This window comes from Somniosus microcephalus, unplaced genomic scaffold, assembly GCF_052327205.1.
Source record: "Somniosus microcephalus isolate GS21.2 unplaced genomic scaffold, FLI_Smic_1.0 unresolved_chr7, whole genome shotgun sequence".
NCBI classification, from domain to species: domain Eukaryota; kingdom Metazoa; phylum Chordata; class Chondrichthyes; order Squaliformes; family Somniosidae; genus Somniosus; species Somniosus microcephalus.
This window is the reverse complement of record NW_028225185.1, coordinates 19,824,274-19,835,418: the sequence shown is the minus strand read 5'-3', so window position 1 is coordinate 19,835,418 and position 11,145 is coordinate 19,824,274. Positions and strand designations below refer to the sequence as shown.

The 11,145-nt window shown below is 52.0% G+C and overlaps 1 protein-coding gene across 1 annotated transcript; it reads right to left on the bottom strand.

Annotated features, from left to right (window-relative positions):
- Nucleotides 1-240: 240 nt before the first annotated feature.
- Nucleotides 241-5,251, bottom strand: LOC147086613 (uncharacterized). Its single transcript, XM_085978751.1, has 3 exons — nt 5,100-5,251; nt 1,688-1,832; nt 241-504 (listed from the first exon to the last, which is right to left on the bottom strand). The coding sequence occupies exons 1-3, from the start codon at nt 5,225-5,227 to the stop codon at nt 364-366; spliced, it is 414 nt and encodes a 137-aa protein (XP_085834877.1). The 5' UTR covers nt 5,228-5,251; the 3' UTR covers nt 241-363.
- Nucleotides 5,252-11,145: the final 5,894 nt, after the last annotated feature.

The following is an 11,145-nucleotide window of genomic DNA, read 5'->3' as shown; positions in this document are numbered from 1 at the left end:
CCCACACCAACGTCATTGACTCTTCTCAACTGGGCCCAGTCTGCATCAAACTGCAGCGGTTCAAGAAAGCGGACCAGCACCACCACCACCTTCCCACTGGGCAACCGGAGAAGGGGCAATAACCGCCGGCCTTGCCAGCGACGCCCACCTCGCGAAACGAGCCAACGAGCAGTCTCCTTTCTAGATATTCCCCTCACCAACCAGGTTAAAAAGATAAAAAGTGCAGACAACACTAGTATGTTTGATGTGTTTAAAGCTTTATTTATTCATGGCAAACCCAAAATAAGGAAAGAGGACCAAGTCAGGTTGTCCAACTCTCTTGCGTCCACACTCGGACAGTTTGGAACTCAGGCCAAACACATTTCACTTCCTCTTTTGTGCAGGCTGCTTCGGCTTGAACTGTCCGCAAAGACAATAAAGTATGGCTATGAACTCTGCACGATCAATTTCTTTATTTTCATCGGCCTTGATAATAGCCTTGGCAAGTTCAGCATATATAGACGGCTTTGAAAGAAATTTGAAAACAAAAATACAATTATTTCTCGGCCTTCAGCTGTGCCATCATGACCCATCAGTTCAGTTGACTGGTAGCGCTCCCACCCCCGTGGCATTGCCCGGTTGAGTTTATCAATTCCGTATCAAATGTGGCGGACTTTGGTACAAGGTCACCCAATGCGGTTTCACTTATTCCTGGAGGCACCGAAAGACCTCCAGCCACCCCTGGCCGGTCAAACAGCCTTCCAATATTTTTACAATTAATAACAAAAAGCAGTTGAAGAAAAGGAAAAACCTTACTTTGGCGCTGTGAGTCACAGCCCATTGCTCCGATCAGCTCCGATGGACGGGCCACATTGTCCGCATGCCCGACACAAGACTCCCAAAACAAGCGTTCTACTCGGAGCTCCGACACGGCAAGAGAGCCCCAGGTGGGCAGAAGAAAGGCTTCAAGGACACCCTCAAAGCCTCCTTGGAAAAAAGTGCAACATCCCCACCGACACCTGGGAATCCCTGGCCTAAGACCGCACAAAGTGGAGGAGAAGCATCTGGGAAGGCGCCGAACACCTCAAGTCTCTTCGCCAGGGGAGCAAGCAGGAAGCCAAGCGCAAACAGCGCAAGGAGCGCACGTCAACCCAAGCACCCCACACCCACCCGCCCCTTCAACCACCGTCTGCCCCACCTGTGACAGAGACTGTCGGTCCCACATCGGACTCATCAGTCACCTGAGAACTCATATTTTAGTGTGGAAGCAAGTCATCCTCGGTTCCGAGGGACTGCCTAAGAAGATGATTGGGACCTTTTTTAAAAACATTCGTTTCTGGGATGTGGGCGTCGCTGGCAATTTATTGCCCATTCCCTAATTGCCCCTTGAGAAGGTGGTGGTGAGCCACCTTCTTGAACCGCTGCAGTCCCGTGTGGTGAAGGTCCTCCTGACAACACCCTCCCCGGGTGTCTCAGCCTTTTCTATTAAAACTGCGCCTGTTAATCTGCAGTTCTGGCATGTATTGACGCGGTCCTTCTCGATAGCCTCCAGTTGAGGCTCATTGCTCACATGTAGCTACCAGCAGCGCAACTTGAACCCACTTGACCTTTATACATCTTCTGGTTTGAAATCGCAGATTGTAGCTGTTTCCTCAACCCCTCCCACCTCTGGTATTGTGCAAAGTTAGCCCGCTTAGATTATACTCACATCAAACTCGGTCAGTTCGTTAGCAAACAACGTTTTTAGTTCATCCTCGTTCAGCGAGTCGTATGGGGCCACAGCTTTGGCGTATTTATTGAAGATGGCATCTACTCGAGCAATGGCATTTTCCAGTTCTGTCTTCATGTTGCAACTAAAAAAAAACCATTGAGATGGGAATGATTTACACCCGGGTAAAATGACACAAGGACCCAAATCTGCGGTGGAAGCACTCGGAGTAACACACACCCTGCGCCGGCCCCTGCTTAAAGGCCACTTCAGCACATCTCGTTCATCCGGCGGGCTGGGGGCTGAGCCCAGCCCCTGACCTGGTTTGCTCCACACAGCCGGTCTCTCTCATTCCTCATCACTTGTGCCTCGAGTAACTTTCATACTGCAATACAACCCCTGCCCCCATGATCACCATCTTCCCAATTCCTCTGTCTGTCTCTGTCTCTCTGTCTTTCTCTGTATGTCTGTGTCTGTGTGTGTGTGTGTGTGTGTGTGTGTCTGTGTCTCTGTCAGGGAGATATTCAATGTGCCGTCCTGGTGCAGATCAACCTCCTGTTACAGAAAAGCGTCTGATTTACATAAGAACATAAGAAATAGGAGCAGGAGTAGGCCAATCGGCCCCTCGAGCCTGCTCCGCCATTCAATAAGATCATGGCTGATCTAATCCTAACTGCCAATCCACTATCACAGAACCATCTCCTGAATCTAACAGAATTAGACACATGAAATAGGAGCAGGATCAGGCTACACGGCCCCTGGGCCCGCTCCGCTACCCACAGGGCCATGACCGATCCGAACCTAGACTCATGTCCAAATTCCTGCCCGCTCCCCGTAACCCTTAATTCCCTTTACTTCTAGGAAACTGTCTATTTCTGTTTTAAATTTATGTAATGATGTGGCTTCTACAGCTTTTTGGGGCAGCATATTCCATGGACCTACCACCCTCTGAGTGAAGTAGTTCCTCCTCATCTCAGTTTTGAAAGAGCAGCCCCTTATTCTAAGACTATGCCCCCTAGTTCTAGTTTCACCCATCATCGGGAACATCTTCCCCGCATCCACCCGATCCAACCCCTTCACAATCTTATATATTTCAATAAGATCGCCTCTCATTCTTCTGAACTCCAATGAGTAGAGTCCCAATCTACTCAACCTCTCCTCATATGTCCATCCCCTCATCCCCGGGATTAACCGAGTGAACCTTCTTTTGCAGGAAGGATGTTCCCGATGGCGGGGGAGTCCAGAACCAGGGGCCACAGTCTAAGGATAAGGGGTAAGCCATTTAGGACTGAGATGAGGAGGAATTTCTTCACCCAGAGAGTGGTGAACCTGTGGAACTCTCTACCACAGAAGGCAGTTGAGGCCAATTCATTAAATATATTCAAGAAGGAGTTAGATATATTTCTTAAGGCTAAAGGGATCAAGGGATATGGGGAGAAGGCAGGGACAGGGTACTGAATTTGGATGATCAGCCATGATCTCATTAAATGGCGGAGCAGGCTCAAGGGGCCGAATGGCCTACTCCTGCTCCTATCTTCTATGTTTCATTGTGTGTCCCTTTCTCTCACCACATCTTTCACTCTCACTGTGTCTGTTTTCCTCTCCCTCCCTTTTTCTCTCATCCTCCTCTTGTTCTTCCTATTTCTTTTTGCCCCTGGCTATCTCTACTTCTCTCTCAGTCTGCCTTTCTGTATTTTCCTCTCTCACGCACACTTCACATCTGCCAGCTCTACGTGTCAGGGCAAGATTAAAAGTACATTTCTGCCTGAGGTTTGAGCTCATAGCCGAGGGAAAACTTTCACCCACCCAAACCGCAACGAGACCCCGCTGAACAGAATATTCAGTCACTAACTTTGCACAACGAGACCCCGCTGAACAGAATATTCAGTCACTAACTTTGCACAACGAGACCCCGCTGAACAGAATATTCAGTCACTAACTTTGCACAACGAGACCCCGCTGAACAGAATATTCAGTCACTAACTTTGCACAACGAGACCCCGCTGAACAGAATATTCAGTCACTAACTTTGCACAACGAGACCCCGCTGAACAGAATATTCAGTCACTAACTTTGCACAACGAGACCCCGCTGAACAGAATATTCAGTCACTAACTTTGCACAACGAGACCCCGCTGAACAGAATATTCAGTCACTAACTTTGCGCCTGTGAGCCAGGAGTCCGAGCTCCTTTATTGTGCTAAGTTAATCACTCAATTATTTCAAGTGTCAAAAGGACATTCATTATGTGCCAGCCTAGACAACGAGGGCAGGCTATTGAACCACAGAGGCATCACCTCACACCGGGAGTAACTGGTGGACTCTGCCAGCCCCAGCCCAGTGCCGGTACTGAGGCCAGCAGCCGTGGCTCAGTGGGGTGCACTCTCACCCTGAGTCAGAAGGTCGTGGGTTCAAGTCCCACTCCAGAAACTTGAACACAGAAATCTAGGCCGACACTCCCAATGCAGTGCTGAGGGAGCTCCGCACTGTCGGAGGGGCAGTGCTGAGGGAGCACCGCACTGTCGGAGGGGCAGTACTGAGGGAGCGCCGCACTGTCGGAGGGTCAGTACTGAGGGAGCGCCGCACTGTCGGAGGGGTGGTACTGAGGGAGCGCCGCACTGTCGGAGGGGCAGTACTGAGGGAGCACCGCACTGTCGAAGGGGAGGTACTGAGGGAACGCCGCACTGTCGGAGGGGCAGTACTGAGGGAACGCTGCACTGTCAGAGGGGCGGTACTGAGGGAGCGCCGCACTGTCGGAGGGGCAGTACTGAGGGAGCACCGCACTGTCGGAGGGGCGGTACTGAGGGAGCGCCGCACTGTCGGAGGAGCAGTACTGAGGGAGCGCCGCACTGTCGAAGGGGAGGTACTGAGGGAACGCCGCACTGTCGGAGGGGCAGTACTGAGGGAGTGCCGCACTGTCGGAGGGGCAGTACTGAGGGAGCGCCGCACTGTCGGAGGTGCCGTCTTTCGGATGAGACGTTAAGCCGAGGCCCCGTCTGCCCTCTCAGGTGGATGTAAAAGATCCCGCGGCCACTATTGGAAGAAGAGCAGGGGGAGTTCTCCCCGGTGTCCTGGGGCCAATATTTATCCCTGAACCAACATCACTAAAAACAGATGATCTGGTCATTATCGCATTGCTGTTTGTGGGAGCTTGCTGTGCGCAAATTGGCTGCCACGTTTCCTACATTACAACAGTGACTACACTTGAAAAAGTACTTCATTGGCTGTAAAGCGCTTTGGGACGTCCGGTGGTCGTGAAAGGCGCTGGAGAAATGCAAGTCTTTCTTTCTTTCTGCGATCAGGGAGCTCCAGGCAGCACAGTCACCCAGCGAGCCACCTCAGTCCCTCTCCTCCCCTCCCCTCCCCTCCACTCCACCTCACCTCTGCACCCAGCTATCCGTCAGTCACTCACCCAGTGTTCAGTCTTGCAGTGTCTTCTCTGGGAGTGTGATGTGCGTCCCTGGGAGCCTTTGCTGGCCCTTTATATCCACTCCGAGCCTTCTCCGCTCTGCCCCTACTGGGTGTGGGCCTCATTCCCATTGAAGGATGCACGTGATGGCCTCATCGACCGGCGATTGGACGGTTCAAACCCCCACCTAAATAAACCACGTCATTTTTGAAGAAGCTGAATTATCCAATGACCACACCCCTCAGCTCCGACTGGAAAAACACTTTTCCCTCTTTCATTCTATCCTGCTCGCTCACCGATCAGCCCCACCCTCTCTCAGCAGCTCTGCTCGCCTTCCACCTCCGTGGGCAACTAGGGATGGGCAATAAATGCCAGCCTTGACAGCGACGCCCACATCCCAGGAACGGATTAAAAAAACACCAACAATCCCCTTTAATTACTGGGCATCTCTCTCCCTAGGCTGTTTTTATTTCCTCCTTCAAATTGTCGCCTGTTTTATTCTCAATCCAGTCTCCTGCTGGGGGTGTGTGTGACGCATTGATGTTTTAGTTGGCCGGCTTGTATTTCTGGTTTTCAGGGCGAGTCCGTGTGTTTTCTCTCTCGATATATTTGTTTCTGTGCTGTTGCTTTGTTCCTACAGCATTTTCCCCTAGTTTCGGGCTCCCGCCTACGCGCTCTGTTGTAATATTCCCCTTTCCCCTGTTAGTTCTCCCTCTCTGTCCACAACCCTCACCTATCAGCGAGCTCTGGGGCTTCTCGCTGCTCATGCCCCGTATCTTATTGCTGCATCCTTAAGAACTTTGATCAATCTTACTTTCTGTCAGCTTAGATCAGTATTCAACATGATTTACTTAGAACAATAGAATCTCACAGCACAGGAGGAGGCCATTCGGCCCACCGTGCCTGTGCCGGCTCTTTGAAAGAGCTCTCCAATTAGTCCCACCCCCCCCTGCTCTTTCCCCACAGCCCTGCACTTTTCCTTTTCAAGTATTTCTCCAATTCCCTTTTGAAAGTCACTATTGAATCTGCTTCCGCCGCCCTTTCAGGCAGCGCGTTCCAGATCACAACAACTCGCTGCGTAAAAAAAATTCTCCTCATCTCCCCCTCTGGTTCTTTTGCCAATCACCTTAAATCTGTGTCCTCTGGTTACCGACCCTCCTGCCAGTGGAAACAGTTTCTTCTTATTTACTCTATCAAACATAGAAACATAGAAGATAGGAGCAGGAGTAGGCCACTCGGCCCCTCGAGCCTGCTCTGCCATTCAATGCGATCATGGCTGATCATCCAAATTCAGTACCCTGTCCCTGCTTTCTCCCCATATCCCTTGATCCCTTTAGCCTTAAGAAATATATCTAACTCCTTCTTGAATATATTTAATGAATTGGCCTCCACAGCCTTCTGTGGTAGAGAATTCCACAGGTTCACCACTCTCTGGGTGAAGAAATTCCTCCTCATCTCAGTCCTAAATGGCTTACCCCTTATCCTTAGACTGTGACCCCTGGTTCTGGACTCCCCCGCCATCGGGAACATCCTTCCTGCATCTAGTCTGTCTAGTCCTGTTAGAATTTTATAAGTTTCAATGAGATCCCCTCTCATTCTTCTAAACTCCAGCGAATAAAACCCTTGATAATTTTGAACACCTCGATTAAATATCCCCTTAATCTGCTCTGCTCTAAGGAGAACAATCCCAGCTTCTCCAGTCTCTCCACATCACTGAAGTCCCTCATCCCTGGAACCATTCTGGTCAATCTCCTCCGCACCCTCTCCAAGGCCTTGACATCCTTCCTAAAGTGCGGTGCCCAGAATTGGACACAAGACTCCAGCTGAGGCCTAACCAGTTATTTATAAAAGGTTTAGCATAACCTCCTTGCTTTTGTACGCTATGGAGGGAGTTTTAACCCCTCAAGACGGGAGAGGTGGGGAAGAGGTTAAAAATGTAAAAAATGGTAAACCCGCCTCCAACGCACCCACATTGACAGAGGTGGGACAGAGGGCCCAGGCGACTAATCTGCTCTCCACGGGAACATCGTTCCTTAAAATATCTTCGAGACTGCATGTCTCAAATCTCACCTCGGTTTGAATTTCAACTCCTCAGTCACCTCTCATTCTTCTACACTCCAGAGAGTATAGGCCCATTCTACTCAATCTCTCCTCAAAGGACAACCCTCTCATCCCAGGAACCAGTCTAGCGAGCCTTCGTTGCACCGCCTCTAAGCCGAGTATCAGCCACACTTACACGAGATGGAGATGGCTGAGGGTGGCCATTCCTCACTCGTCCAAAAGGTAAGCCTCGATATCCCACGGGCCGCCCCATCCAACAGCTCCAGGACTTCTTGCCCCCGCTCCCCGACCACTGGGGAGTCCGTTGCCCAAGAGGATCATTCTTTGGGTGAGGAACTTACTGAGGACAGCCATAAATGCCCCTTTATCCCAGTCTTACCCCATGCCCGCTGGCCCTATGGTTTGATGAGAAGTTGTGTTGCCAGATTAACATTCCCCATCCCCTTTGCTGCCATCCGACTCTTGCCTTTCCCACCCCCACCCGCTCTCTATTGGCTCTGGTTTACATAGAATGACACAGTATTTAAAGCACAGAAACAGGCCTTTCGGCCCATCTGCTCCGTGCCGGTGTTTATGCTCCACACCAGCCTCCTCCCACCCCTCTTCATCTCACCCTATTAGCATATCCTCCTATTCCTTTCTCTCTCATGTGTTTATCGAGTCTCCCCTTAAAGGCATCTCTGCTATTTGCCTCAACCACTCCCCGTGGTAACGAGTGCCACATTCTCTTTTTTAATTCGTTTATGGGATGTGGGCGTCGCTGGCAAGGCCGGCATTTATTGCCCATCCCTAGTTGCCCCTTGAGAAGGTGGTGGTGAGCCGCCTTCTTGAACCGCTGCAGTCCGTGTGGTGAAGGTGCGCCCACAGTGCTGTTCGGGAGGGAGTTCCAGGATTTTGACCCAACGACGATGAAGGATCGGCGATATGCTTCTAAGTCAGGATGGTGTGTGACTTGGAGGGGAAGTTGGAGGTGGTGGTGTTCCCATGCTCCTGCTGCCCTTGTCCTTCTAGGTGGAAGAAGTCGCGGGTTTGGGAGGTGCTACTGAAGAAGCCTTGGTGAGTTGCTGCAGGGCATCTTGTAGATGGTACACACTGCAGCCACGGTGCGCCGGTGGTGGAGGGAGTGAATGTTTAAGGTGGTGGATGGGGTGTCAATCAAACGGGCTGCTTTGTCCTGGATGGTGTCGAGCTTCTTGAGTGTTGTTGGAGCTGCATTCATCCAGGCCAGTGGAGAGTATTCCATCACACTCCTGACTTGTGCCTTGTAGATGGTGGAAAGGCTTTGGGGAGTCAGGAGGTGAGACACTCGCCGCAGAATACCCAGCCTCTGACCTGCTCTTGTTGCCACAGTATTTATGTGGCTGGTCCAGTGAAGTTTCTGGTCAATGGTGACCCCCCAGGATGTTGATAGTGGGGGATTCGGCGATGGTAATACCATTGAATGTCAAGGGGCGGTGGTTAGACTCTCACTTGTTGGAGATAGTCATTGCCTGGCACTTCTGTGGCGCGAATGTTACCTGCCACTTATCAGCCCAAGCCTGAACGTCGTCCAGATCTTGTTGCATGAGGAGTTGTGAATGGCGCTGAACACTGTGCGGTCATCAGCGAACATCCCCATTTCTGACCTTATGACTCTCAACACTCTCTGGGTAAAGAAGTTTCTTCTGAATCCCCTATTGGATTTATCAGTGATTATTTTATATTGATGGCCTCTAATTTTGCTCTTCCCCACAAGTGGAAACACTCTGGGGGTGAAATTCGACCCGGTTGGCCATCCGTGGTGGCCCGTGGCATGGTCCGTGGCCGCCATCGCGCAGCGCCCCACGGCACCGCGCCACCCTGGTGACCCAGTGTGGGCCGTCGGAGGCCCTGCAGAGCTCGCAGCATCCATCCCCGTTAACGGAAAGGTGGGGGGGGGCGGTGCTGGAACGCATCGGCGCTAAGTGTAGCGGCCGCGTAGCGCTCCGGCGTTACTGCGCTTTGTGCCCCCGACACCGCCTCGAGAGGAAGTGGCGTGCCTGAGATAGCGGCCGGGATGGTACTCCCATGCCGGGCGTTAAATGTCCGGCGCTAATTTGGTTACCGCCACAAACCAAATTTTGCCCCCCCTGTATCTACTCTGTCAAAAACTTGCACAATCTTAAAGACCTCTATTAGGCCACCCCTCAGCCTTCTCTTTTCAGGAGAAACGAGCCCCCAGTTCCTTCATTCAAGTTCCTCCAGGACCTTCCAGGAAGCTCAATACCCTGACACAAGAGAGCAGCCTCGTGGACTCGTCCTTACACCATCGGCAGGGGCTTGAGCCTGGCTTCACATTGTTCCTGGAGCCACGATACTGACAAAGGGCGATTGTCAACCCTTCCCCGCGGGGGTTTGCCCTGGACTCTGCAGGAATTGAAGGGTCATCTCCTGGGCAACAATACGAGGACGTTCATTTCTATTTCTCATCTACTCGCCGACATCATCCGAAAACACGGCGTCAGATTCCACACGTACGCTGACGACACCCAGCTCTGCCTCACCACCACCTCTCTCTCTCTCTCTCTCAAGCCCTCCACTGCCTCTGGCCTGTCAGGCTGCTTGTCCCACATCCAGTACTAGATGAGCAGAAATTTGCTCCAAATAAAGAGTGGGAAGACCGAAGCCATTGGGCTGGATTTTGTCAATGGGGACGTGATGGAGGCAGGACACCCACTTTTTGGGTTGTAGTCCCGCCTCCATCAAGTTGTGGCCAACCCACGCGATTTTCCCTTGATTGACCTTGTTGAGCCCGCCCAGTGGGCTCAGCAGGCCAATTAAGGGACACCCGGTTACAGGTGACGTCAGGGATTGACATTTCATCTGTCAAGAGCTTTTGACAGATGAAAAATCAGCGTTTGACAGCCCTGTGAAGCTGTCAAACACTGACAATCTGACTTCTAACTTGAGTCCTTCTCCACAGACTCAGTTAGAAATCTCTCCAGAACAGAAAGCTGAATGCTGCAGCTTTTGACAGCTCGCGGCCATTCTGCTTTCTGTGCCGGTGAGATGAGGGACTCCCGAGACCTGAAGGAAGGAAGGCTGTAAAGGTAAGTAAAAGTAAGTAAAACTTATTTAAACACTTTACACACACCAAACACACTTACCTCTGCACTCATGCACCCATCACTCACCTGAACACCGGACATCTTGAACCCGCCAAGCCCTTCAGCCCGACGGTCCGCCTCGCTAACTTGGCGTGGTTTGGAGTGTTGGGAATCCCACACTTCAGGGCTAAAAATAGGGATTAGGCCAAAAACTGCCTGGTAAACTACCTGTTAACACTAATTGGCACTATTCCCCTTCCCGCCTCGGGGAGGCGGCTCCCAGCACAGGTCGGGTACCCGCCTCCTGGGAAACGGGCATGGAGGCGGGTTTGAGGGCGGGAAGGGTTCGTGCCCCCCGATTCTGTAATTTTAATACCCCACATGCCTCCATTCCCGCCTCCACGGCCCTGGGAAATTCGAGCCCATTGTCTTTGGTCCCCACCACAAACTCCGTTCCCCAGCCACTGACTCCATCCCTCTCCCTAACATCTGTCTGAGGCTGAACCACACTGTTCGCAACCTTGGTGTCATATTTGACCCTGAAATGAGCTTCCGACCACATATCCGCGGCATAACAAAGACCGCCTACTTCCACCTCCGTAACATCGCCCGTCTCCGCCCCTGCCTCAGCTCATCCGCTGCGGAAACCCTCACCTGTGCCTTTGTTACCTCTAGACTCCCGACTATTCCAACGCTCTCCTGGCCCAGCCTCCCATCTTCCCCCCTCTGTAAACTTCAGCTCATCCCAAACTCTGCTCGCCCTGTGTCCTAACTCGCACCGAGTCCCGTTCACCCATCACCCACTGTGCTCGCTGCCCCGTGTCCTAACTCACACCCAGTCCCGTTCACCCATCACCCCCTGTGCTCACTGCCCCGTGTCCTAACTCGCACCGAGCCCCGTTCACCCATCACCCCCTGTGCTC

What these genes read in the sequence shown, in the direction of transcription:
- LOC147086613 (XM_085978751.1), bottom strand. Translation starts at nt 5,227, where the DNA reads ATGGGAATGAGGCCCACACCCAGTAGGGGCAGAGCGGAGAAGGCTCGG. An exon ending in ACTGCAAGACTGAACACTGG is followed by an intron (nt 1,833 to 5,099) that starts GTGAGTGACTGA and finishes GTTTTTTTTTAG; the next exon opens with TTGCAACATGAAGACAGAAC. An exon ending in ACGAACTGACCGAGTTTGAT is followed by an intron (nt 505 to 1,687) that starts GTGAGTATAATC and finishes TTTCTTTCAAAG; the next exon opens with CCGTCTATATATGCTGAACT.